At 56.3% G+C, this 26,201-nt stretch overlaps 7 protein-coding genes across 7 annotated transcripts; 4 read left to right on the top strand and 3 right to left on the bottom strand.

Annotated features, from left to right (window-relative positions):
* Positions 1-4,831: 4,831 nt before the first annotated feature.
* Positions 4,832-5,767, top strand: SLS55_009275 (uncharacterized protein; the record flags this gene model as incomplete). Its single annotated transcript, XM_066780676.1, has 2 exons — positions 4,832-5,354; positions 5,598-5,767. 2 exons carry the CDS (start codon positions 4,832-4,834, stop codon positions 5,765-5,767), a joined length of 693 nt encoding a protein of 230 aa, XP_066628622.1.
* Positions 5,768-8,014: 2,247 nt separating this feature from the next.
* Positions 8,015-9,299, bottom strand: SLS55_009274 (uncharacterized protein; the record flags this gene model as incomplete). Its single annotated transcript, XM_066780675.1, has 2 exons — positions 8,015-9,245; positions 9,295-9,299. 2 exons carry the CDS (start codon positions 9,297-9,299, stop codon positions 8,015-8,017), a joined length of 1,236 nt encoding a protein of 411 aa, XP_066628621.1.
* A 554-nt stretch (positions 9,300-9,853) lies between these two features.
* FCF1 (rRNA-processing protein fcf1) lies at positions 9,854-10,611 on the top strand (the record flags this gene model as incomplete). The annotated part of the gene is made up of 4 exons (XM_066780674.1): positions 9,854-10,075; positions 10,135-10,345; positions 10,401-10,472; positions 10,526-10,611. 4 exons carry the CDS (start codon positions 9,854-9,856, stop codon positions 10,609-10,611), a joined length of 591 nt encoding a protein of 196 aa, XP_066628620.1.
* A 568-nt stretch (positions 10,612-11,179) lies between these two features.
* On the bottom strand, positions 11,180-12,157 carry SLS55_009272 (uncharacterized protein; the record flags this gene model as incomplete). The annotated part of the gene is made up of 2 exons (XM_066780673.1): positions 11,180-11,381; positions 11,973-12,157. 2 exons carry the CDS (start codon positions 12,155-12,157, stop codon positions 11,180-11,182), a joined length of 387 nt encoding a protein of 128 aa, XP_066628619.1.
* A 1,159-nt stretch (positions 12,158-13,316) lies between these two features.
* On the bottom strand, positions 13,317-14,289 carry HCR1 (Translation initiation factor 3 subunit J component; the record flags this gene model as incomplete). Its single annotated transcript, XM_066780672.1, has 3 exons — positions 13,317-14,018; positions 14,080-14,165; positions 14,271-14,289. The coding sequence occupies 3 exons, from the start codon at positions 14,287-14,289 to the stop codon at positions 13,317-13,319; spliced, it is 807 nt and encodes a 268-aa protein (XP_066628618.1).
* Positions 14,290-15,764: 1,475 nt separating this feature from the next.
* CHC1 (Clathrin heavy chain) lies at positions 15,765-21,128 on the top strand (the record flags this gene model as incomplete). The annotated part of the gene is made up of 7 exons (XM_066780671.1): positions 15,765-15,803; positions 15,860-15,880; positions 15,937-15,966; positions 16,028-16,399; positions 16,453-20,676; positions 20,728-20,847; positions 20,898-21,128. 7 exons carry the CDS (start codon positions 15,765-15,767, stop codon positions 21,126-21,128), a joined length of 5,037 nt encoding a protein of 1,678 aa, XP_066628617.1.
* Positions 21,129-22,005: 877 nt separating this feature from the next.
* PYC1 (pyruvate carboxylase) lies at positions 22,006-26,140 on the top strand (the record flags this gene model as incomplete). Its single annotated transcript, XM_066780670.1, has 6 exons — positions 22,006-22,150; positions 22,200-22,492; positions 22,690-23,264; positions 23,320-24,493; positions 24,684-25,976; positions 26,036-26,140. The coding sequence occupies 6 exons, from the start codon at positions 22,006-22,008 to the stop codon at positions 26,138-26,140; spliced, it is 3,585 nt and encodes a 1,194-aa protein (XP_066628616.1).
* Between the last annotated feature and the right edge of the window lie 61 nt (positions 26,141-26,201).

Raw genomic sequence — 26,201 nt, 5'->3', positions numbered from 1 at the left:
AGAAAATACCGTATGACAGGCACACCAAACAAATGCCCTGTGTATTCACTGAAAACGGGATGCAGGGCAAAAAGCGAAAGACGAGCGCGAAGAAAAGGAGAGGAGTGTAACGAACCAACAGTTGGCCCGTGGCGCCTACAGTCTGCCGGGTCCAGGCTGCTATGAGCCGCATCCCGGTCGGCAACTATCAGGTCTTCCCTGGGGAGGGCTATCGATGAGCCACATTGTCGAATCAGGCAAATCCAAGGAGCAGAGCTCGTACGATAGCTCGCGCGAGACGTCAGTATACGCCTCGGGGTCTCGAACGGGTGGGAGCTCACGGTAAGCAGCCCTGGCCAGTGTAAGTCTTCCAGCCGACATGCGGTAGACCGTCGGCTGATTCGTCCTTGTAGATTAGGGTTGCACTTGACGGATCATTTTGCGCGAGGACTTCCAGCTTGGAGAATCTTTTCACGCTCAACAACAGCTTATCGCGGCACATGTTAGCATATTTCCGTCGGTTTCGTTATTGCAGCTTCCACGCCGCGCGGGGCGCGCTCTGAGCGAACGGGTCAGTGTAACTCCCTCAGCAGCCGTAATACGGAGAGACTTCTCTCCATCGGTCGTTGTCATTGAAGCTCGCGGTGCGGCGTCACCGCTTCGTTTGTGCCCTGATACGGACCGTGCGGTTCGTTGGAGCCAGGCAGCATTGCCTTGGGGAGGCGTCGATCTTTCGGAGCTTTTCTGCAGCGTGTGGCGGCGGGCTGTGGCTGGGATGCGGCGCGTATCTAGCGTGATCTGCGCAAGGCAGAAAGCAACTGGAGCAGGTCTATTCTTGTGTACATGATCTTCGCCGACACCCACAGACGGAGAGCAGTTAAGCGCCATGTGACCGCGCGCGGGCGGATGCGCATCGGAACAAGTCTCACCAGCAAGCAGAGAGGTGTTGGTTCACAAAGTCAAGAAAGAGTTGCAAGTAGACAAAAATAGCTAGCGCAGCCCCACCGCCGATGCACAGCCATTACGGGCCATCTAGATGCGCTTGGCTTGACGACACTGCTCGCGCCAACACCCAACTGGCGCCCCAGAGCACCCACTCCGATCTGATCGTTGCTGGCTATCTACCGTGTCTATTGCGCCTGCCATCACAACGCTTTCAGCACTGTCGCCGGCAGGCGCCTTGGACGGGCGCTGTGGTCAAGCGCCCAGTCCGCGGAGACAGTAGGCCGCGCAGCTTCATGGGTACCACTTCCATGCTACAGATCATCACGATGCGGCGATACAGTCTGAGCACGCCGCCTTACGCCAGGGTTATTCCTGGTAATCTTCGATAGCCGTTCGCGACGTCCTTTGCAACAGCCCTCCGTGCCGCAACTGCGCTCTCCGCTTGCCACGGCGGATGTGAGCCATGCCACCCACTGTGAGCACCAGACGTGCTCCACGCGTGGGACCCCGCCCTGTGGCACTAATCTTGCCATCCGATTAGCGCCGCGGCTGGAAACACTCTCCACGGTGCTGTCAAGCGCCACTTTGATAGAGGCTTAGGCGGACTGTTCTCTACCAACCTTCCTCTTCTGCACGGCTGTGTTGCGGCAAGGTTAGCAGGCTCCAGCAGGTTAAAAGTCCAGGAGGAGCATCCAAACCAGTCTTCACTACCACTTCCACTCCGAACTCAATCCTCTACAACTGCTCTACAACTGCTCTACACTTCGTATACTCTTCACTATCCACGCTCTTGCATCCCTCAATCCGGCCACAACAATGATAAGGGCAAGATCAGGCATCTCATACTCGGTGCATCCATCCATTCACCAAAACGCCCAAGATGTATTGACCACATCTGGGGATATGCATATGACGGAATGTGCTCGCACCGAGACCTTGAGCCGCGGCTACCTCTTTCGGATCCTGGAGGGAAAGCACAACTATGAAGTATTCGTGAGCCTTGAACATGACGCGCCCTCCTGCATTTGCCAGCAAGACTCTCGTCCCTGCAAGGTATGGAACATTCGTTTATTCTTGAGGCTCTCTGCTTACTCATGATTATAGCACGCAATATGGCTCATGGATCAAGTGTATCTTACCGCTTCCGAAAGCTTCATGTACTTTCCCATCCTAATCTACCTTCAAGCAGATGGGACAGCTACCAGAGGACCGGCTTACAGGAATCAAAGGATGCCTTCCGCTGCCGTCGTGATTGATACGATCAGCCTTGAGCGTATTGGGAGTCTTCGAAAATGGACCCTCAGCCCCAGACAATCTCGGGGTCCTGACAGCGGTGACCAGGGAGCTGGCGACTCGAACCAAGGCGATAAGTCTTTAGAAGACAGACTGGAGCTTTTGAAATGGGTCCTCCAACCAAGTGGCCCTGTCTGGGGTGCATTCTCCAGGTGTTGCGCGCCGCGTTTTGGGTGCGACAATGAAAAGGTCATCCAGAACGTATGGATACAATTCAAGGAACTCATGGACGCCCTCCTACGCGATGGAACCTTCAGGCCAAGGCTAGAAGCCATGCTCACGCCGGACTTTTGCATTGCTACCCAACTCGTTCAGCTAAAGTTCCGCTACGAGAAGGTGCTCCGAGATATCGATGCGATAGAACCTCTCTACCAAGTCCAACCTACGCAACACTTTATCCAACAGGCCAATAAACTTTGTGAGCACGCCGGGCAGATCGCCAGCCTCTACGACAGACAGATCGTTCAGGAACCCGGATATGTCTGGTATTTGGCTGGCTTGCTTCTTCACATCATCCGCGAAATCGTGGACCGGGACTACAACAAGTACAGCGATTCCCAAGAATCAGCACAGAACAAGGATGACCCGGACAGCAATCTTTACGTCCGACTCGTCTGCGATCCCTTGGGTGAAGGGGGCCTAGCGTGTGTCTTGAATACACTCGAGTCTATTCACCTAGACATACTCGGTAGCCACAGAGATACCATAACACGGATTGGACTGGGGCTGCGAAGCATTCAAGACAATCCAGCGAAGGAGCCATTCCCCCCCAGAATCCGTAGGTTAGTGGAGAGATGCAGTCCTGGGAGGTAGGCGATCCATGCGTGGATTAGGTGAGCGATTTTCACGACGGCATTTGGTTAGACCCGATGGCTCACTGCCAACACCACATTCGTTGATATTCCTGCATTAGATTTCCTGTTGTGTCTGTCGTTTTCTTTTGAGCTTTTTTTGTATTAGCTGTCGAGATCATAGGACGAGTCGTTGTCTTAGCTACGCGATCCACTTAACCATAGAAGGTGTTAAATCTACTCTCGTCCTCTGTGTGGTCGTTATGTTTCTTCTCGTCTGTCATGTCCACTCGGCCGATTTCCCCTTGCTGTGAATGTTTCAGTACCGGGTCTAGATTTCGAATCCGGTCTATGACATTCGCTCGGGCTACAATCGCTCCATGGTGCTGGACTTACAAGCCCCAACCCCGAAGCGGGACTTCTCTCGTCGTTGAGGGTTCACCAGCAAAGCATCTCTGGATGCATTAACTGAGGATCTGCTGCATCAATGGGGAGCGGGAGGATCTCAAGTGGGCTGGGGCAATGGCCGATGTCTAATGAGAGAGTATTGCTCTTGTGCCACCGATCGTTTCAACGTTGCACAACACTATCTCCGAAACACAGGGGCAGGGTTCGAGAAGGCTGATGGATATATCTCCTGATTGACGCGCGACATGATGGCGCGAGCATGAAGAAGTATCGAGATGGGCGGGCCGGGCCGGCGATCTTCTAGATGGCTTGATCGGAGGGTGGGATGCTGATAGAATGGGCTGAGAGTCGAACCACCCAAGCACGTCACGCGTGTCTGCTTCTTGACTTGAGACGCAGCGAAAGGGGCAAGGCGATAGCGTGATGGGTTCGTGATGCCATCTCTCGTGAGCCGGGTCCAGTTTTCCTGGCCAAGCTACCGACGCAGGTCGCGCACTAGCTTGCACGCTGGCAGCATTGGGCGACGCGCAAGGGACGCCGAGCATGTCGACAAGCTTACTGCTCCTGTGCACAGAACTGCGGGGTTGGGCGGTTCCAGATGGGGCCGGCGCAGATCTGGTGGCTCGCGCGCTGACTCGCTGCCGTGCCGCTGCCAGCATCATCAAGCAGCCAGCCTGCGCCCGCCGACGCATGGCCGACGCCGTGCATCACTCGTTAGGGGCGCCGTCGACCCACGGCACCGCGAGACATGCAGGCATGGCCGGGCGGGGGCGGCGTGCGCGGGGCGTGCACAGCGCCGTGCGCCGGGCCCTGCATGACGTGATAAGGGCTGCGACGGTGTTGGGGCGCCCGCTGGAGGCGAGCAGACAAAGGCCGTTGGCTGCGCTCACGTGGGCGTTGGCCGCGGAAGGGATGAAGCCTCCTGGCCGTGTGCAGCTTGGGCGGGGAAGGGCGTGGTTCCTGGTCGGTCCGCTTGAGCGTCGGGTGCACGTCAGCGGAGCGATAAGCCAATGTCAGGCCGGCGCGCCAACGGGGGCGTGCGAAGCGCGGGGAGCGCTAGCCCGCTCGCGGCAGTGATCGGCGGTCCCTAGGCTGCTCCTTCCTGCTCCATTATTTACCTCGACCTCCTCGTCCGCCCGCTGCATTCCTCGACCGCCTGCTCCCGCCCGCCTTCCCTGCCAGCTACACGCTCCTCTGCGCCAAAAAAGCTGCCCCAGTGCTTCCCACTGCCACTGTCCACAGTCCTGCGACCGCATCTTCGTCTCCCGCCACCTCGCTGCCCTGACGTAATCGGCGCTGTCTACCGCCCTTGACGTACTCTCGCCCGCGCCCGTCCGTTGCCGGGCCCGCCAAACCACTGCCTCGTTTTTCTGCGCCCAGTCCACATCCCTCGGCTTGCATCCGCCAACTCCGCCATGGCCGACACGAACTCGCCGCCCCGTTCGCCTCCCCCAACCGAGCGCCGTCGTTCGTCCTTCGCCGGCCAGGCCTTCGCCGACCTGTTCGGCCGCCAGCCCACCAACCAGAGTCCGAACAATGCCAACGGCAGCGCAAGCTATCAGGGCCCCATCACCAGTGCTGCTGCCCAGGCCAACCGCCGTCGCCTGTCGTTGACCACCCTCGGCCTGTCAGGCTCGCCCAGCCAATCCTCTCCCTTCAACACCATGCGGAGCCGAGGTGAGAGCGTCTCGTCTGCCACCTCAGGCTCTTTCAATGAGAGCCCGTTCGACGACGACGACACATCCAGCTCCAACAGTCCGCCCAACACTGCTGCTACATCGCCGTTTGCGCGCAGGCTGAGTTTTGGTGCCCGGGCGCTTCGCGACGTGAAGCAAGGAAATGGGAGCGGAAACACATCTGCCAATGGTAGAGCTCGCCCCAATGCTTCTTTCAAGTCTCCTACCCCGTCTTCAAACATTACTGCGACCAAGGGTCGAGGTCTGTCTTGCTCGCTGCCCTCTATTCCCTCTGCGCTACCCTTGCCGCATGTTACGTGTACAGTCCCCCCACTGGCTTTGGCATCTGTTATTCATCCCTACCATCTCTCGCTCCGGCCTCTGCGGCTCGGTGTAAAGACGGACGACAGGCTGCTGCTGCTGTTATTGTTCACAATACTTGAACTCTACTGACGATGTGGTCATCCAGATGGCTTCAATTTTGCCGAAAATATGCGTACTAGAGCCGAGCGCTCGTCCATCTCAGCTGCCAGTCCCGGCCGAGTCTCTCCTCCCATGCATCACCGGGCTAAGAGCATTGCCACTGCCGAGCCAATCCGCGAGGTACCAAAGGTTGCCAAGGCTCCTGATGCCTTTCAGGAGCGCATCCTGAAGGGTGACTTCTACATGGATTAGAGCGACCCTCGGCCCAATGGAATAATGGATGACGACTGACACTACAAGCACGCCCCGTGCGTGCTTTCTCCCGATATCTACACACTCGGACTGGACCGCCGCATCGATGTTCAAAATGCTTCCACGCGCTGCTCTTACCTTCGGCCAAGATAATGGAAAGCAACAAAGATCGACTACTCCAACGGCCTTTCGTATCCTCCAGCCAGTCAATAGCGCCATCGACTTGAGCATTCTAGTCTGCACCTGCTCACCCGTAACTGCTGCAGTATCTAACCCAATTGGCCATGTCTTAAACGTCAATGCAAGCATCACCGTTTTCCGGGTAACGACCGTTTCTGCTTCGCAACTGCTCGTTTGCTTCGGCATGGCTACTGTGGCTTATGGAGGCGTCCTATACATTGGATCTTGGGGCCAACTACCCAGGCACCTTCACGACTTTTACGACTCCGTTTGTCTCCTTTCATGGCGTTCATGTTTTCAAGGGTCACCGTTTCGTTAGCAAACTGGATGGACAATATGCAATATCGCCGTCTCTTTATAGGCGCCGAATTTATTTCGGATGCAAAGTCGGCTTCTCTTTTTATTCCCCTTTATCTTCAGGACTTTTATTTTCAGCGCGGTCGTTTCACCCCTTCGAAAACCAAAAAAAGGTCAGGAAACAGAACTTGGCGTCGGGCTCCTCAAGGTGCGCTTGCCTTTGTCATTTTGTACTTTTATATGACGTATATTTCCGTTGCCTTGACGGCTGCCGTTTTGCTGTGTGTTAAAGAGCAAGGCAAGAAAGGCGTTCACGTTATGCAATCTTTCCCAGAAAGAAGGACAAATTTTCCAGAAATGAACCAGGCCAAACCGAAAAAGCGAGGGCCTATATCGTTTAGGTTGACATCGTGACTGCGAAGTTAAGTCGGAAGCGAAGTTGACGACCCCCCAAGAAAAAGGGGACTTTGGCATGTTGCTCGAAAGGACCACCGTCAGTGAATGTGGCTTAAAATACAGGAACACTTCACACTAGGCCCGCGTCTTGCTCTGGATCACCCCAAACAGATTCCATCGGTAGGTTATACAAGATTGGGTAGCGACCGCGAAGCGGTCGTCCAGAACGTTATGTAGCTTGATTCCACTCTCGCTTTTTACTACGCTCGGCGTGCTAGGGAGTATCTTCGACTATTTTAGCGCTTTCTAAAGAACACTCTTGTACGTGAACGCGGGCGGGGCCACCAGCGAAAATTGGACCGACCCCTGGGCCGCTCGGAACGCGGGTCGGCATACGGCTTAGGAAGGAAGCAGAGGGAATCCTAATAAGCGAGTAGGGAGCGCGCGCGGCGAGGATCGAACGCGGGGGAGGAGCGTAACCGCAGAGTCGAATCACCAGGACTCCCGAAGGGGTAGGTAAGGGTGGGGCGGGGCTAGCGCAGCTTGAGCGAGCGGTATTATATAGTTATAAAGATTTAGGGAGCGAGCCAGTAGTAATGGTAGTGATTTCTTATAATAGACATAAGTCTTAATCTTACGTATGTCGTACGTTATTGACTTCTAATAAGTATAAGCCTAGACTGCATTTACATGTGCCAAGCCTATAACATTTCTTCGGAGACGTGTATTATGACAGTGGCCATCTCTTATTCCAACTTCACAATACCCCGTCATTCACGCTGGGCTTGTGGAGTCTGGCTGTTCGCTGGGCGACTTTTCTTTTAAGTGTAGTTGCTCGTGCAGCACACATAGGATAGAACACCTCATTGCATGTATCAGAACATGATAGTCATCTTAGCCACGTTGCGCTGTATGCATCTATGACGTTAATCGCTTTCATGTACATATTAGAAGGAGCAATATCTTACACATGCTGCGTGTTTCGCGTACGTTTAAGACGACGGGAGCCAAAAAAAAAAAAAGAAAAACACAAAATCAAGAGAAATAAAACAAAGGGTCGCTAAGACTCATTTCCGTCCCATCATCCTATTAACCTTGGTATCTAGAGACCTTGCCACTCAAATCATGATGAGAAGTCGTGAAGAGAAAAAGCCACGCAGCAGAAGTTGCAGAAATAGGCAAAACGAAAAACCTTATCCAGTCACCACCATTGAGTGGTTTGCCCGATGCAACCGCCAGTTTCCCAATGACAGCGGACATGCATTTTGATATGTTGTTGATTCCCAGCGTCTAGTTTGCCTCGCACTCCTTGCGCTGAACCTTCTTCCTGCGCCATTCCAGAAACGGTGTGAAACAAGAAAACCGTGCCCGTGTTCAGAAGCGTGAACCGCTTTCACGCCGGCTTCGCCTTGTAATGTGGTGGTCGGGGGCGGGCCCTGGAAGATCCGTGCCATTTTCGAACAGATCCTCGAGGTAGGCGCTGGGTGTGCGACCCTGCGGCGCAGCGGTCAGATTCAACGTGCTCGTGCTGTTTCCGCCGGCCACAGTGCCGGCGACGCTGCTGCGGCCGCCCGCAGACGAATCATTGCCGCGGCTCCCCGCGGGGCGTGGGTACACCGCATTGTTGTACGAGCTGCTGAGATGCCTTGCCTCAAGTGGGCTCTGTGGCACGTGAGAAGGGCCATCGCGCGAACTTGGCGGCAGACCGGGGGACTCGGGCGGCGAAGGGCCAAGATAATTCTGCGAATACATGGAACGGGTGCGCGGGTTGCCGAAGTTGTTGGCTGTTGGGCTGAGGGTCGAGTTGCCTGCAGCGTAGTAGCCGGCAGGGAGATAGGTTGAGGAACGATTGGCTGAGATGCTGTAGTGCGAAGCGCGGTTCGGATTGTCGGCGGTAGGGGAAAAGAAAAGCGACGATTGGCTAGGCATGAAGCGCGTCTTCTCCAGCGGAGACTTAGAGGCACCGTGGGAGGACTTGAGATGATCCAAGGACAAAGTACTTCCGTGTCCCACTGCATTGTACATGGCGCCGCCGGGACCATACGTGGAGCCGGGACCGCGCATCGTCTTGCTGTCACTTATGCTCTGAGCCATGGCAGCCTTCTTCACGCTGCGGTGCAGCGCGTACGCAATGATAGCACGCCAAGCTAGGATACACATGCCGAGAAAGCCGAGGATGGCACCGACGCAGATGAACACGGTACCCTCTGGGTAAGTGGACTTCTGCATAAAGGGCGCACTTGAGAGCTTGGGCACAATCACAGTGGGGATACCAGCGCCAGCCAGTGTCGGCAGGCCGGTCAACGATCGAACGGATGAAGCGGTGTTGCCCAGGGTGGTGGTAGCGGAGCTGCGGGTCGAAGAGGCGGCAGAGGTCGAAGACGAGGCATTGTCAGTCGTCGCTGTGGTCGCAGCGGCGGTCGTGGAAGCCGCCGACTGCGAGCTGTCTTCCGAAGACGTGGTGCCACTGTCAGTCGTCGCGGCCCGAGATGCGCTGGTCGTCGCAGCGGCGCTTTCGGTGGTTGCGGCGGCAGCACTCGTGGCATCGTCCTGGGCAGAGGCGAGAGTGACCAGCGCAAGGAGCAGGAGGAGCGCATAGAGGGCCCTGAGCAACGTTAGCGGCATGGGTGCGGACAGGCGCACGATCGACGAACCGCATGGTGGGCGATTGACCGTGGCGTGGCCGCCGGCGGGGAGGTCGGGAGCGAGGATGAAGGCCGCCGAGGAGCAGCGCAGGGTGCGCAGGGAGGGCGTCGGGCGCAGAGGAAGAGGGAGGTGTTGGAGGAGGCAGAGACAAAGGGAGCGTCCTTCGTATTTGCCTCTTGGGCGGCGCGTGGCTCGGCTAGGCGTGATGCGCCGGCTCGTGAAGACGCAGTGTTGGATTATTCTTCAGGCTTCGGCACAGCACGAGCAAAGTGCTTTTGTGGTCCAGTGCACGGGGCCGGGAGGGAGGATGCAGCGTCTGGCAGAGCGCTGTGGGACATGAGGCTGCAGGGCCCCGGATCGTGCCTTGCTGCATCGCGATCAGCAGGGGCCGCCGCGTAAACAGTGGGTGGCCGCCCAATATAGCACCGGCCCGTCTGCTGCTCCGAGATAGCGATAAGGAACCATTGCTCCCATCACTTTTCCTCCGCCAGCCCACCCTGCCTGCGCGTCCACTCTCGCGTCCCGCCCTGCCCGCTGCGCCCGTCCTCCGCTACCCGTGCCGTTGCCATGGGTGTCCAGAAACGTACCAGGAAGTTTGCCCAGGTCAAGCGCATCATCGGCCAGCGCGACGCCCGCCTCAAGAAAAACCAGCTCGCCGCCGATGCCGAGCAGGCCAAACAGAAGACGAAACCGGATGAAGTCGTGCGCGAGGTGCCTCAGGTCTCGTCCTCGTTATTCTTCAATTACAACACAAGCCTTGTCCCGCCGTACCAGGTCCTCGTCGATACCGTAAGCGCCACCCCGCCGTCTGAGCCGCACCCGAGCCTGCCTGCTGACCGTGTGCCCAGAACTTTCTCTCTCATACCGTCCAGCGCAAGCTCGAACTGCTACCCTCCATGATGGACTGCCTTTATGCCAAGTGCTCCATACTCATCACTTCCTGCGTCATGGCTGAGTTGGAGAAGCTGGGCCCCAAGTACCGCATTGCGCTTAGGATAGCTCGCGACGAGCGGTGGGAGCGCCTTGAATGTGACCACAAGGGTGTGTACGCCGATGACTGTAAGTCGCTTCCCCCACTGCCCACACCGCGGCTCAGGCGCTAAATTAGGGCCAGGCATCGTCGATAGGGTCCAGAAGCACAAGGTTTACATTGTGGCCACGAATGATCGTGACCTGAAGCGTCGTGGTAAGCTACACAGATTGTCTTGCGATATTGGCTGCTGACAAACACCAACACAGTTCGTAAGGTCCCCGGTGTCCCAATCATGTCCGTAGCCCGAGGAAAATACGTGATAGAACGATTGCCGGATGCACCGGAGAAATAATTCTGGGGCCCATCACATTTGCATCGCGGGGAAAGTTTTTCATATGTTCATGGTCCTGGGCACGGCTTCTGCGTGCGACCAGGAACCTAGTAGCGGGGCGTTTCGGTTTGGGGACAAGGGAAGGGCTTCGTATGCGTGGCACGGCGTTGAGGATGTACGCTGAGGGGAGCAGCCAAAAGGATCATTCGCGCTTGCTATTTTCACCTTTGTTTCGGGTATTCACTCCGCCAATTCAGCAGTGGAGCACACAAAGACACTTCTCAAGAGCTTCTTTATTTTTTGGTGCCCGCGTGCCGTGACTTTGAGCGAGTGGTGGCAAGAGACGCTGCTCTCGTGTCTCTTTTCATCCTTTGCAAGGAACGTAGTCGTCGTCACCATAACAGGTTATGTTCCCCGCAGGTCCTCAAGATACAATATACCACGGAAAGCCGTGGAAGAAAGATTGGGTTGGAGCATGACAAGAAGGAGAAAAATTGACGCAAACCGAGAAAGAAGATATACGGAGCAATGAAATCCCCGGGGGAAGTAATAAGGCTGCTTCCATCCTCTGCGGTACCTCCGGTCATGATCATTCGCATAACTTCAGCCAGGAGCCTCTTTCCTGATCGTCCCAGCCTTCTTTGCCTTGAGCGCCATCGTCGAGCTCCAGGTGTAGCGACTGTAGTCTGTACTGGGCAATGCTGGCTTGCAGCGTCTCGATGCGGCGTTCGTGGACCTCAAACGGTTCGGCTGAGGCAGTGCTTTGCTGCTGGGCCAGAGTATGGATGAGTCTAAGGAGAGTGTTGCAGTTAGCTAGACCGTTTTCAGGCGTCGTCCTTGAGTCATGACGAGTTGGGCCAAGAAAAAGTATCGAAGAAAACTGATTGTGAAGGAAAAGAGTACTGTGGATCGATATCTGATGGTGCAAACGAGAGCTAATTACGGTGTTGTGTGTACTAGGATGTGGAACGTATGCAGATAGTGTGAAGGGCACATTGCATGAATGTGGAGAAACCCCGAAATTTCGCAAAGGGTACCGCAGGTGTGAGGATATGGACAAGCACCAAACAATGCGTCCGTAGGCGATGGAAATAGAAGCTCGCTTGGGAGATGGCAGGCGAAAGGGCATGAAATGTGAAACCCGGATCCGAGATGATCTCTCGCCAAATGGCGAGCCTAAAGTTAAATATGGAAAAAAGGGACGCAAGCAACGTAAAGCAGATGGGAGAACAGGTATACAGTTCGAAGACTTGTCTTGAAAATCCGGCAATCCTTGTAGGAAACGAAGTTGCTCAAGAATGATCTCGGAGAATGACATGGGTCGACGAACAACGGGCATAAATACGTGTGTAGGCGGCCGGCAGGACGGGTGATGTACTCACTTCTCAGATTCAGCAATCATACTTTTCAGGATGTCTCGAAGGACGTCAATGTTGCCGGCCTCGTCTCTGAGCTTCGCGTATCGCCGACCCTGCACTTTTATTGCTTCTTGTGCAGCTACTGCTTTTGGCGAAAATGACATGAACGACTTCTGTTCGAGAGCGTGGGTTTCGACGAGGGCGACCATTGGCACAGGTTATTTGTGCGAACGGGTGGTATGAAGAAGGTAAAAGCTCGAATGGTGGCTGGAAGCGGTACATCGAGACACGGCTTGGCCTTAGTGCTCCGCCCTTCTTATACGGAAGCCTGCTAAAAAGGATTTGACACACACTTTTCCTGCATAACTTATCTCATACAAACATGTCGGGGGCTAAGCTGGTTTGCTTAGCGGGCACCAGGCTCTGGTCCGTTGCTCTCTTCCAGCCCACAGCCACAGCCCAACGGCGAACGCGTCAACATCCTCCAAACGCCCCGGCAAGTGCCTTCATGAGGAAGTGTAGCCGGCATCATTGGTGGAAAATGGATTGAACAAGCACAGCAGCTGTTTCTAAGTGGTGGATCACCGGGTATGGTCCTCGTCTGCCGGGTCTCAAAGTTCCTCAACCTCGCGTGGATCACGGCCGTAATGTCTGCATTGAACGGCGTGGCGGGGCCACAAGCTGCGCATTTGCACCAAACGCAGTGGTGCCTCGAGGACCGACGGTGATCTACGAGCTCGGAGGGAAGGAAAAGACGAAGAGCTTTGACGCAGCAAGATCATCCATGCATGTGGAGTCTGGCTGGAACTGCAGAGGAAGAAGTAAAGGCTACTCCCATTGCTCCTCCTTGAAACTACCCAAGTAAGATACATGAAAACCGAATGTCGTGCCGACTGGACAGACCGATGTGCGCCCAAGGAACCCTAAAGCTAGTGAAAGAGGAATGTGATATGGCTGTATGTAAAGGGACGCGATTGAGTTCGTGCAGGTGTAGCCGATATCCGAATGGCGGAAGCATTGCGACAGAGATGCCTCCAACATCCCCAAGCGCGTGTACCTACCAGGCTATGGTTTCCGATTCCGCCGCTTCGCAAGCCTCTTGAACACGAGGCAGCCCTGTCCAGTTTTGTCGCTAGTCTGCCGGATTGGCGTGAGAGCTTTGCGGGCTGTTTCATGAGCGCAAGACGAGCTCCGCCGTGAGGCAGACTCGCCCTCGCGCTGCGTCGGCAGCAGCATCTTGAGTTGATGTACGCCGCTTTGAGTAGGTGGGGAGGTGGGGTGTAAAGGCGCGAGCCGTACTTGGTTTCACATGAAATCGTCGCTGATGCACTGTCAGTTTGAGCCAAGCTTGGACGCTGCCGCGAAAACCTACTCGCCAAAGTCCTCATCATAGGTTGCCGTGTCAGCCTTGTACGCCACGTCGCGTGTGGCGTTCAGGCTCGTCTTCGTCTTCGCCGCCTTGCTCTTCTTGCCGCCCTTCTCTGCTGCCTTCTCCTCCTTCATCTTCTCGTTTGACAACGTGGTGAGACCGCTGGAAATCTTCTTGATCTGGTCGCTAGGAAGCTCCTTCGCGATTTGTTTGCAGAACTCCTGGAGGAAAAGGTTGTACTGCGGCTTCTTGCTGTTGGCCGCGAGAAGTGGCGCTAGCGTATCACGGAGTTTGTGGAAGTCGTCCTTGGTGCTTGGGTTGAAAATCTTTAGCGTCGAGAGGTCGATGGTGTTATTGGAATCGTTCGGGTCAACCATAACAGCAGGCTTCGTGGCAGAGCGCTTGCTGCCGCCGCCGATGGCCAGGTCGCCGAAGAGATCCTCGGCTGCCGCCAGGTCGGAGTCCATCTCAGACTTGCGCAGCCGTGCACGGCGTGTAGCCTCGTCCTCATCTTCGTCGCTGTCGTCCGCGGCTGCTTGCTTCTTCAGCTTGTTCTCCTTGATACGATCCTCCATTCTCTGGCTCTTGGTCTTGTGGTTTGCCCTGGCCTCGGCCTCGGCCTTTGCCTTGGCTTCGGCGGCCTTTCTTTCTTTCTCGCGTTCGACTTCGGAGTCTTCGGCGGCATCCCAGGAGTCAAGGACCTGCGCACCGTCAGCACATGCTGCACAGGTGCAACGAACGTGAGCATGGGTGCGGCCCTACCTCGTCCTCGTCCTCCTCATCGTCGAACTTGCCGCGGCGCACGATGGGCGCTGCAGGCGAGTTTCCCTCGCCGTCACTCTCATCGTCTGCAGGTAAGCAACAACGGTCAGCCTTGTCTACCGACGGGCACCTGTGGCGCGAGGCGATCCTCGGCGAACAGGAGATCCTGTGGTTCGTGATTCATGACGTACCCCACTTGGAAGGCGGCATGGTGTTGGGTGTTGCGGACGAGTGTAGATCGTGTCACGGAGTGCAGGCGAGGGTGGCGAGAATGGGCCGTCGGACGCAGTCTCTTGGGCGCGTGCGGTCGGCAGTCGGGAGAGGTGGATGCGGAAATTGAAGGTGTGCTGCTTGAGGACGACTTTATTCAGGCTTTGACGGCGGGCGCGCCCTCCCCTCGCTAATTTTCCCGCTCGGGCTTAACCACGGGCTGCGTCCTGCACGCTTCGCCTATGCACCATGTGTCAACGCCAGCGCCTTGCACTCCTCCTCGGGCGTCCACGCTGCATGGTGCCTAATGATATTGTCATTTGGTGCAGCCGGCCACCGTGCCACCTGTTGTCAGCGTCCACTGAAGCGCTCCACGTCACGCGTCCGTTCTGCGGAAGCCGATCTCAGCCTCTCGCGCCGAAATCGGTCTCTTGCTGCCGCTGTCCAAAATAAGACCAGCTAGAAGGCGCCGCCGTCGGACGGGCGCCAGCCAATGCCGTAAGCTTCGGCTGACTGGAGATCGGTATACGACTCTCCCTACTCCTACTCCTCGCCAAAACTTGCTTCTACTCGCTCCTCAGGAAGCCTCGACCTGAGGAATGCCATGACCCTCATTCTCCTGGTTTTGCCTATCTGATGGTAAGCTGCACCCCGTTACCCACAGAGGCGGAGCATGTTACAAAACCCTATCAAAGGAATCCACGCAGCCGTGGACGGGCCTCCATCAGATTCGACTGCTGGGAGCATAGGAGCTCGGAGTTGTGCTGGGAGAAGCACCACACAACGTTCCATTCCCAAAGGACTTGTGAATGGCCTAGCGGCAAGCATAAAGTCTGGGGAGAACACTGGCGCAACTTGGGTTCCGCTGTTGTCCCCATCTACTTGAAGCCGGCAGTGATGAACTTACTGTGTAGAGGTGTACTGCTTCCGCCTGAGAGATATCGAATCGCTCCATGGTCCAGGCCAGCAGAAACGAGGCGCCTTGGAGGTCGCAGCATTGGGCGAGCACAGGAGGGAAGCGTGCTTAAGCTGAGATGAGATAAGGATTTAGCGCCGGTGCTGCTCGTGTGTCTCCACGGCGAGGCGGACGCGGGAAGCCTATGAAGGGGAGAGCGGGCAGTAGCAACGATGGTTGTTGTGGTCTGACGGGTGCAGGGCAGCCGTGTGGCCTTGCGCGGGTGCCATGACGACCTGCCCAGCCCTAGCGCCGCATTCAGCTTAGCGGCAGCGACATCTGGCCGCAGCTCACTGTCACGGCCAGCTTGATCATAACTCCTGACAAGAGTTGGCCTTGCAACTGCCACCACCACACTCCCACCCTACCTTTTCCTTCTGGATCGCGCTCCCGCAAGCTCGGCGCACCAGCTTGCTGGAGATCCTCTTCCTTTCCGATTACCCATCCCTTAATACCGAGTGGCGTTAGTTCTTGTTGATGAGCTGGCGTAACGAAACCGCAGACCCGTAAACTCGCAGCCATGGCACCGCTTCCCATTAAGTTCTCCGAGCTGCTCCAGGTAACCGCTTCTTGCGCGCCGCGTTCGAGCCATTGCTAACTGCTAACCACCTCCAGCTGTCGCAAGTCGACATCCTCGTACGTCACCCGTTCGCGCAAACACGTCTGGCCGGAGCGCCGCGCTGACCGCACAGCAGCCTACCTCGATAGGGTTCAACTCATGTGTAAGTCGTGCGCCTGGGAGCCGCGTCGCGTTGCGTACGGCGGAATTGACTCGCTCGCCAGACCCTTGAGTCCGACTCGTACATTTGCGTCAGGCAGCAGGCCGACCAGAGCGCATCGCCCGAAGTCATCATAATCGACCTCAAGAATGGCAACAACATCATCCGGAGGCCCATCAAGGCCGACAGTGCCATTATGCACTACAGCAAGCAGATCATCGCATTGAAGGCTCAGCAGCGGACACTGCAGATCTTCGACTTGGCGCAGAAGGCGAAGCTGAAGTCGACTACGATGAACGAGGATGTTGTGTTCTGGAAATGGTACAGCGACACGAGCCTCGGCCTAGTCACCGAGAACTCCGTCTATCATTGGAACATCTTCGACCCGAACCAGGCGACGCCGGTCAAGATCTTTGACCGGAACCCCAACCTCTCGGTGGGCACAAACTTGTGATACCCATGGCAGCGGGCTTAATTGACATTGGATAGGGCTGCCAAATCATCAACTACCGCGTCAACCACGAAGAGAAATGGTCCGTTATCGTGGGCATTTCCCAACAGCAAGGCCGCGTCGTCGGAGCCATGCAGCTCTACTCCAGAGACCGTGGTATCAGCCAGAACATCGAAGGACATGCTGCTGCTTTCGGCTCGCTTCGCATGGAAGGTGCGCCTGCCGACACCAAGGTCTTCACTTTCGCTGTGAGAACCACAACCGGTGCAAAGCTGCACGTGGTGGAGATTGACCACCAAGCCGGCAATCCTACCTTCCCCAAGAAGGCTGTTGATGTTTACTTCCCACCTGAGGCTACCAATGACTTTCCGGTCGCCATGCAGGTATCTGAGAAGTACAACATCATTTACCTGGTCACCAAGTACGGATTCATTCACCTGTACGATTTGGAGTCGGGAACCTGCATCTTCATGAACCGCATTTCCAGCGACACCATCTTCGTTACCGCCCCCGATTCTGACGCCGCGGGAATCATCGGCATCAACCGCAAGGGGCAAGTTCTTTCCGTCACCCTTGACGAAAACACTGTGATACCCTATCTGCTGCAGAACCCAGCCAACGCGGAGCTGGCGTATAGACTGGCTTCGCGCGCTGGTCTCCCAGGCGCCGACAACCTGTACCAGCAGCAGTTCGAGAATCTCCTGGCCTCTGGACAGTATGCCGAAGCAGCAAAGACGGCGGCCAACTCTCCCCGTGGATTCCTCCGTACGGCCCAGACGATTGAGCGTTTCAAGCAGGCTCCTCCCCAACAAGGCCAGCTGTCTGTCATCCTGCAATACTTTGGTATGCTACTGGACAAGGGAAAGCTTAACCAATTCGAAACACTGGAGCTGGTAAGGCCCGTTCTTCAGCAGGGTCGAAAGCATCTTCTGGAGAAATGGCTGGGGGAGAGCAAGCTGGAATGCTCGGAGCAGCTTGGAGATATCGTCAGACTGCATGACCTCAACCTTGCCTTGACCATCTACCAGCAGGCTGGTTCGTCTCAGAAGGTTGTAGCTGCGCTGGCGGAGCTCGGCCGGTTTGACGAGATCCTCCCGTACGCAAAGCAAAGTGGCTACACACCGGATTTTACTGTCCTGCTCCAGCACATTGTGCGCGTCAACCCAGAGAAGGGCGCTGAGTTCGCAACCGCTTTGGCGAAAGAGGAAAGCGGTCCCTTGATCGACATTGACCGTGTCGTCGACATTTTCCAGTCACAGGGCATGGTTCAGCAGTGCACGGCATTTTTGCTTGATGTCCTCGCACCTAATCTCCCGGAGCAGGGCCACCTTCAGACGAAGTTGCTGGAGATGAACTTGCTTAACGCTCCTCAGGTCGCAGATGCTATTCTCGGCAATGAAATGTTCTCTCATTATGACAAGGCGCGCATTGCCCAGTTGTGCGAGAATGCTGGCCTGTTGACAAGAGCGCTGGAGCACAACGACGACCCGGCAGCCATCAAGCGCATCATTATCCACACGGATAAGCTTCCTGAGGAGTGGCTCATAAACTACTTCGGTCACCTGACTGTCGAGCTCTCCATTGACTGCTTGGACGAGATGCTGAAAACGAATATTCGCCAGAATTTGCAAGCTGTCATTCGCATTGCCCAGAAATACTCCGATCTTCTTGGTGCGACCCGCATCATCGACTTGCTGGAGAAGTATCGAACCGCTGAGGGTCTGTTCTTCTACCTAGGTGGGATTGTGAACCTCAGCGAGGATAAGGATGTGGTTTTCAAGTACATCGAGGCTGCAACCGCCATGGGACAACTCAACGAAGTCGAGCGCATTTGCCGCGAGAACAACTTCTTCGACCCGGAGAAGGTCAAGAACTTCCTCAAGGAGGCCAAGTTGACCGAGCAGCTCCCGCTCATCATTGTCTGCGACCGTTTCAACTTCATCCACGACCTGGTATTGTACCTGTACAAGCAGCAACAGTTCAAGTCCATCGAGGTCTACGTTCAGCGTGTCAACCCGTCCAGGACTCCCGCTGTTATTGGTGGTCTCCTCGATGTAGACTGTGATGAGAACATCATCAAAGGCTTGCTGCAGTCGGTCAACCCCGCTTCAATCCCCATCGATGAGCTCGTTGCAGAAGTGGAGACTCGAAACCGTCTCAAGCTCCTATTGCCGTTCCTGGAGGCTACTCTCGCTAGCGGCAACCAGCAGCAGGCTGTTTACAATGCCCTTGCCAAGATCTACATTGACAGCAACAACAACCCAGAGAAATTCCTGCGCGAGAACGACCAATACGACACTCTTACCGTTGGTAAATACTGCGAGGCCCGTGACCCTAGCCTGGCCTTCATTGCCTACCAGAAGGGCCAGAACGATCTCGAGCTCATTAACATTACCAACGAGAACTCGATGTTCAAGGCTCAGGCCAGATACCTGCTTGAGAGGTCTGACCCCGAAATCTGGGATTACGTTCTGAGTACGAACAACCTTTTCAAGAGGTCGGTCGTCGACCAGGTCATCGCTACTGCCGTTCCGGAGTCCCAAGAACCCGACAAGGTCTCGATTGCTGTCAAGGCTTTTATCAGCAACGACCTCCCTGGTGAGCTCATTGAGCTTCTGGAAAAGATCATTCTGGAACCCTCCACCTTCAGCGACAACCCGACGCTTCAAAACCTGCTCATGCTCACTGCGGCCAAGTCTGACAAGGGTCGCTTGATGGGATACATCCAGCAGCTCGAGAATTACACTCCGGATGATATCGCTGCGCAGTGTATCGAGCTGGGCATGTACGATGAGGCCTTTGAGATCCACAAGAAGCATAACAACCACCTCGAGGCCGTGAACGTTCTCGTTGACCACATCGTCAGCATTGACCGCGCCCAGGAATATGCCGACCGCGTCGATCTGCCCGAAGTCTGGAGCAAAGTCGCGAAAGCCCAGCTGGATGGTTTGCGTGTCACCGACTCTATCGAGTCGTACATCAGGGCACAAGACCCCTCGAACTACAATGAAGTCATTGAGATTGCCACTCACGCCGGCAAGGATGATGATCTGATCAAGTTCTTGCGGATGGCTCGCAAGACCCTGCGTGAACCTCCAATTGATACTGCTCTGGCCTTCTGCTTCGCCCGTACCAACCAGATCGCTGAGCTCGAGGACTTCTTGCGCGCCACCAACGTTGCGGACGTGGAAGCCTCCGGTGACAAGGCTTACGAGGAGGGCTACCACGAGGCTGCCAAGATCTTCTTCACCAGCATTTCCAACTGGGCGAAGCTTGCGACCACGCTCGTGCACCTGGAAGATTACCAGGCTGCTGTGGAGTGCGCTCGCAAGGCCAACAGCACAAAGGTATGGAAGCAGGTCAATGAGGCCTGCGTTGCAAAGAAGGAGTTCCGTCTCGCTCAGATTTGCGGTCTCAACCTCATTGTTCACGCCGAAGAACTTTCAGACCTTGTCAAGCAGTATGAGAGGAATGGCTATTTTGACGAGCTCATTGCCCTTCTGGAAGCTGGCCTTGGTCTTGAACGTGCCCACATGGGCATGTTCACCGAGTTGGGTATCGCTCTCTCCAAGTACCACCCCGAGCGCGTCATGGAGCACCTCCGACTCTTCTGGTCTCGTATAAACATCCCCAAGATGATCCGCGCTTGCGAGGAAGCCCACCTCTGGCCCGAGCTCGTCTTCTTGTACGTTCACTACGATGAACCAGACAACGCTGCTCTGGCAATGATGGAGCGCGCGGCGGATGCCTGGGAGCACCACTCGTTCAAGGATACGGTCATCAAGGTTGCAAACTTGGAGATTTACTACCGTGCATTGAACTTCTACCTCCAAGAGCAACCTTCGCTGCTCACCGATCTCCTTCAGGCGTTGACGCCGAGGATTGATGTCAACCGCGTTGTTCGCATGTTTGAGAAGTCGGACAACATCCCTCTCATCAAGCCGTTCTTGCTGAACGTTCAAACGCAGAACAAGAGGGCTGTCAACAACGCGATCAACGATCTGCTTATTGAGGAGGAGGATTACAAGACTCTGCGCGACTCGGTCGAGAACTACGACAACTACGATGCGGTCGAGCTTGCACAGCGCCTCGAGAAGCATGATCTTGTCTTCTTCAGGCAGATCGCTGCCAACATCTATCGCAAGAACAAACGTTGGGATAAGTCGATCGCGCTTTCGAAGCAGGACAAGTTGTTCAAGGACGCCATCGAGACGGCCGCTCTGTCCGCCAAGGCGGAGGTTGTCGAAGAATTGCTGCGCTACGTAAGTGATGTAACTCACTATTTCCAGATCTCAGCTGACGTTGGTGTGTAGTTCGTCGACATCGGCAGCCGCGAGTGCTACGTTGGCATGCTTTACGCGTGCTACGACCTGATCCGCCCGGATGTTATCCTCGAGGTGTCCTGGCGCAACGGTCTCCACGACTTCACGATGGTGAGTGCTGCAAGTTTCAGAAGCGTCGGATATGAGCTAACAGTCGGCAGCCGTACATGATCAACTTCTTGGCGCAACAGGCGGCGACCATAGAGCTTCTCAAGAAGGACAACGAGGAGCGCAAGGCGAGAGAGCAGTCGCAGCAGAAGAACGAGGAGAACACGCCGATACTCGGAGCGTCTCGTCTCATGCTCACGCAGGGCCCGAGCGCGCCGTCGCCAGCGCCGTACGGACAGGCCAACGGCATTGCGCCTCAGACCACGGGCTACCGTGCGTTCTAGACGTCGCGATTGGTTTCAAGAGGCTACGACATATTCTACTAATGGGTTACTGGGTCTACGGGGCATTTGCACGCGAGCGGGGGAGTCATTCAGGCCTGGGGGGCTAGCTCTCGTGCACCGGCTTTGGACTTCTGGCCTCGGTACAGGCACAAGCCACGCTGTATTGATGAATAGTGATGAAAGCCGGGATTCTTACTGTGTGCGAAAAGATGTCATGCTGTATTCTAATCTCGCGGTCACGGCCGGGAATTGCATTTTGCTTCCAGTGTACGGTGTTAGTTGCTGGGGCGGGCGGCGCGCGGAAGTGTTGAGCTGCGCCAAGGCGAACGGCGGGCAGCGCTGAGCAAAGTTTGACGCAACGGCTGGCCGGCGGGCGCTTGACGAAGCGGGATGTGCAGCGGGCGGAGGCCAATGAGGCGGAATGGACGCCGAGATATCTGTTCTCCGCCACGCAGGACCCCCATGCGGCGATCGGTGGCATCCGTGCGAATTAAGGCCGAGCGCCCGAACTGCCCCTCCTTCGCGATGACTCTGTTGCAGCGTTCAGCCGAGGAAAGCGCTGCCGCCGGACGAGCGCTGCACGGCTGGGCCGACGGTCAACAACAACGAGCGAGACACGCGGGTGCGGGCCGCGCGTTACCTAACGCGTGCAAGAGTGCGGGAGCTCACATGCCGCGGGTTCTGGCAGCTCTGGGCTGGCGCGCCCCAAGCTCCTCTGCCCCTCAGCTGGCCATAAAGGCTTCCCCTCGCAGCACGCCCTCGCCCGCCCGTCTCCCATTCCTCCGTATCTTCTCCCAAACCCCCAGCCCCCCGCCTGTGTGCCTCCATCGCCCTCGCTCCTGCCAACTGGACTCGTCTGCAGCTGCCTGCGCCCACCATGACGGACCTCATGGCCGACAAGACGGTTAGCCAGGCCGGCGTGGCCGTCGAGGATGCGGACGACGACCACATCGACAAGCGCAACTCGGTGCACCAGCGGCTGCGTGCCAACAGCTCCATCATGCAGCTGAAGAAGCTCCTGGGTAAGGCTGCCCGTGGCCGGCGACGACGGGCGAGCTGACGCGCAGGCAGTTGCAAACCGCGGCGAGATCCCCATCCGTATCTTCCGTACTGCGCACGAGCTGTCGCTGCACACGGTGGCCGTGTACAGCTACGAGGACCGGTTGAGCATGCATCGCCAGAAGGCCGATGAGGCCTACGTCATCGGCAGACGCGGGCAGTACACGCCCGTCGGCGCATATTTGGCCGGCGACGAGATCATCAAGATTGCACTGCAGCACGATGTCAACATGATCCATCCGGGCTACGGCTTCCTGTCTGAGAATGCCGACTTTGCGCGCAACGTGGAGAAGGCCGGCCTGATAGTAAGTGACCAATTTCGCCAACTGGGCGAAATGCACCCACCCTGCCCTATGACTCGAAAAAAGCACGCTCTCCACCACGCTAGCGTGCCGCGACGCCCTTCTGCCGCCAAGCTGCCCAGCAGCTACACAATTGTGGAACCCGCGCGCATGCAACGCTACACGTCGCGAGCTGGCTGCTGACCACATCGTGACCGCAGTTTGTCGGCCCCACTCCTAGCACCATCGACGCCCTCGGAGACAAGGTCTCTGCCCGCCGCCTCGCCATTAAATGCAACGTCCCCGTTGTTCCAGGCACATCAGACCCGGTGGAGAGGTTTGAGGAGGTCAAGGCCTTCACCGACGAGTATGGCTTCCCTATCATCATCAAGGCTGCCTTCGGTGGCGGCGGTCGTGGCATGAGAGTGGTCCGCGATCAGGAGAGCCTCAAGGACTCCTTCGAACGAGCCACTTCAGAAGCCCGCTCGGCCTTTGGCAATGGCACTGTCTTTGTTGAACGCTTCCTGGACAAGCCTAAGCACATCGAGGTGCAGCTTCTCGGCGACAACCACGGTAACGTGGTACACCTGTTCGAGCGCGACTGCTCCGTCCAGCGCCGCCATCAGAAGGTTGTCGAAATTGCGCCCGCGAAAGATCTCCCGCAGGAGACCCGCGATGCCATTCTCGCGGATGCCGTCAAGCTTGCTAAATCGGTCAACTATCGCAACGCCGGAACCGCCGAGTTCTTGGTCGATCAGGAGAACAGATACTACTTCATTGAGATCAACCCCCGCATGTGAGTAAGACCGGAGCTTCGGACCGCCCTTTTAGGCAGCTGCTGACTGAAACAGCCAAGTCGAACATACCATCACCGAGGAAATCACTGGAATCGATATTGTCGCAGCCCAGATTCAGATTGCTGCTGGTGCCACCCTGGCCCAGCTTGGTCTGACCCAGGATCGCATCTCTACTCGCGGCTTCGCCATCCAATGCCGCATCACAACCGAGGATCCTGCCAAGGGTTTCTCGCCGGATACTGGCAAGATCGAGGTCTATCGCTCTGCGGGTGGCAATGGAGTGCGTCTAGACGGTGGCAACGGCTTTGCCGGTGCTGTTATCACTCCTCACTACGACTCAATGTTGGTCAAGTGCACTTGCCATGGCTCGACCTATGAGATTGCTCGGAGGAAGATGCTCCGTGCTCTCGTCGAGTTCCGTATTCGTGGCGTGAAAACTAACATCCCTTTCTTGGCTTCTCTGCTTACTCACAGCGTTTTCATCGATGGAACGTGCTGGACTACGTTCATCGATGACACGCCCGAGCTCTTCGCCTTGGTCGGCAGCCAGAACCGCGCCCAGAAGTTGCTCTCTTACCTAGGCGATCTTGCTGTCAATGGCAGCCAGATCAAGGGTCAAATTGGCGAGCCGAAGTTCAAGGGAGATATCCAAATTCCCGAGCTCAAGACCCACGAAGGCAAGACCCTCGACGTTTCTCAGCCGTGCCAAAAGGGCTGGAGGAACATCATTGTTGAGCAGGGTCCCGAAGCCTTTGCCAAAGCTGTTCGTGCGCACCAAGGATGTCTTATCATGGACACCACTTGGCGGGATGCCCACCAGTCTTTGCTCGCCACGCGTGTCAGAACTGTCGACATACTCAACATTGCCAAGCAGACTAGCCACGCTTACGCTAACGCCTGGGCGCTTGAGTGCTGGGGTGGAGCTACTTTCGACGTCGCCATGCGCTTCCTCTATGAGGACCCCTGGGATCGACTGAGGCAGATGAGGAAGCTTGTTCCGAACATTCCCTTCCAGATGCTGCTTAGAGGTGCCAACGGCGTTGCTTATTCCTCGCTGCCCGACAACGCCATTGAGCACTTTGTCGAGCAGGCCAAAAGGAACGGCGTTGATATCTTCCGAGTGTTTGACGCACTCAATGATGTCGAACAGCTCGAGGTTGGCGTCAAGGCTGTTTTGAAGGCCGGTGGCGTCGCTGAAGTTACATGCTGTTATTCCGGAGACATGCTGGTGAGTATACACTTACTTTTTCTTTCACCCCTTCGTCATTTTCTTTCTTCCCTTCGATTATTTTTTTCACTCTTTCCGTTTTGGACTGGACTGGACCTTCCCGACAACAAGTCACTTCCCCCTTTTGTCAACATACAACCAAAAAAAAAAAAAAAAACAACAACAACAGAAGCTAACAACTCTTGACTAGAATCCCAAGAAGAAGTACAACTTTGATTACTACATGGACCTTGCCGACAAAATCGTCAAGATGGGTGCTCACGTCCTCGGCATCAAGGATATGGCTGGTGTTCTGAAGCCCAGGGCCGCCACCCAGCTGATTGGCGCTATTCGGGAGAAGTATCCCGACCTGCCCATCCACGTGCACACACACGACTCAGCTGGTACTGGCGTCGCCTCAATGGTAGCTTGCGCCCAGGCGGGTGCAGATGCGGTGGATGCTGCCATTGATAGCTTGTCTGGCATGACTTCTCAGCCCAGCGTTGGCGCCGTCCTTGCGTCTCTGGAGGGCGGTCCGCACGACCCTGGCCTTGACAGCCATGTCATCCGTCATCTCGATTCTTACTGGGCGCAGCTCCGTCTGTTGTATTCGCCCTTCGAGGCTGGGCTTACCGGGCCCGACCCTGAGGTCTACGAGCACGAGATCCCCGGCGGCCAGCTCACCAACCTCATTTTCCAGGCGTCCCAACAGGGTTTGGGTGAGAAGTGGGCCCACACGAAGAAGGCGTATGAGGATGCCAACGACATCCTGGGTGACATTGTTAAAGTTACGCCGACGTCGAAGGTCGTGGGAGACCTTGCTCAATTCATGGTGTCAAACAACCTCAGCTACGACGACGTGCTCAACAAAGCTCCGCAGCTCGACTTCCCCAGTTCGGTGCTGGAGTTTTTCGAGGGTCTTATGGGCCAGCCCTACGGGGGCTTTCCCGAGCCCCTGCGCACACAAGCTTTGCGTGAGCGCCGCAAAATGGACAAGCGTCCCGGCTTGTACCTGGAACCCGTCAACTTCGACAAGGTCCGCAAGGACCTCAAGGAGAGGTTCGGCGGCGCAACCGAGACGGACATTGCCAGCTACATCATGTACCCAAAGGTGTTTGAGGACTTCAAGAAGTTCCAGCAGAAGTACGGCGATCTGTCGGTGCTACCGACTCGCTTCTTCTTGTCGCGGCCAGAGATTGGCGAAGAATTCCACGTCGAGCTGGAAAAGGGCAAGGTGCTGATCCTCAAGCTCCTTGCCATCGGACCGCTGTCCGAGCAAACGGGCCAGCGTGAGGTCTTTTACGAGATGAACGGCGAGGTCAGACAGGTCACGGTCGACGATAAGCACGCGGCCATTGAGAACACTAGCCGACCCAAGGCAGACAGCACCGACAGCAGCCAAGTCGGTTCGCCAATGGCTGGTGTGGTGGTGGAGGTGCGCGTGCACGACGGTTCAGATGTTAAGAAGGGTGACCCTATCGCAGTGCTCAGCGCGATGAAGATGGTAAGTTCGAAGGCTAAGTCGAAAGATGTAGCGCAAAGAGTCGCTAACGGTGGATCTAGGAAATGGTCATTTCGGCACCGCACTCGGGGAAGATTGGTTCGCTGGGCGTCAAGGAGGGCGACTCGGTGGACGCGCAGGACCTGGTGTGCAAGATTGTCAAATGAGAGATGAGCAGGCCGCAGGCCAGTGGACCCTTGGGCTAGCGGGGTGTGGTGGCCAGCGGGC

Source organism: Diplodia seriata, assembly GCF_021436955.1.
Source record: "Diplodia seriata strain FDS-637 chromosome Unknown scaffold_10, whole genome shotgun sequence".
Lineage (NCBI taxonomy): Eukaryota > Fungi > Ascomycota > Dothideomycetes > Botryosphaeriales > Botryosphaeriaceae > Diplodia > Diplodia seriata.
Note: the sequence above shows the minus strand (reverse complement) of the source record. Positions and strands in the feature narration are given on the sequence as shown.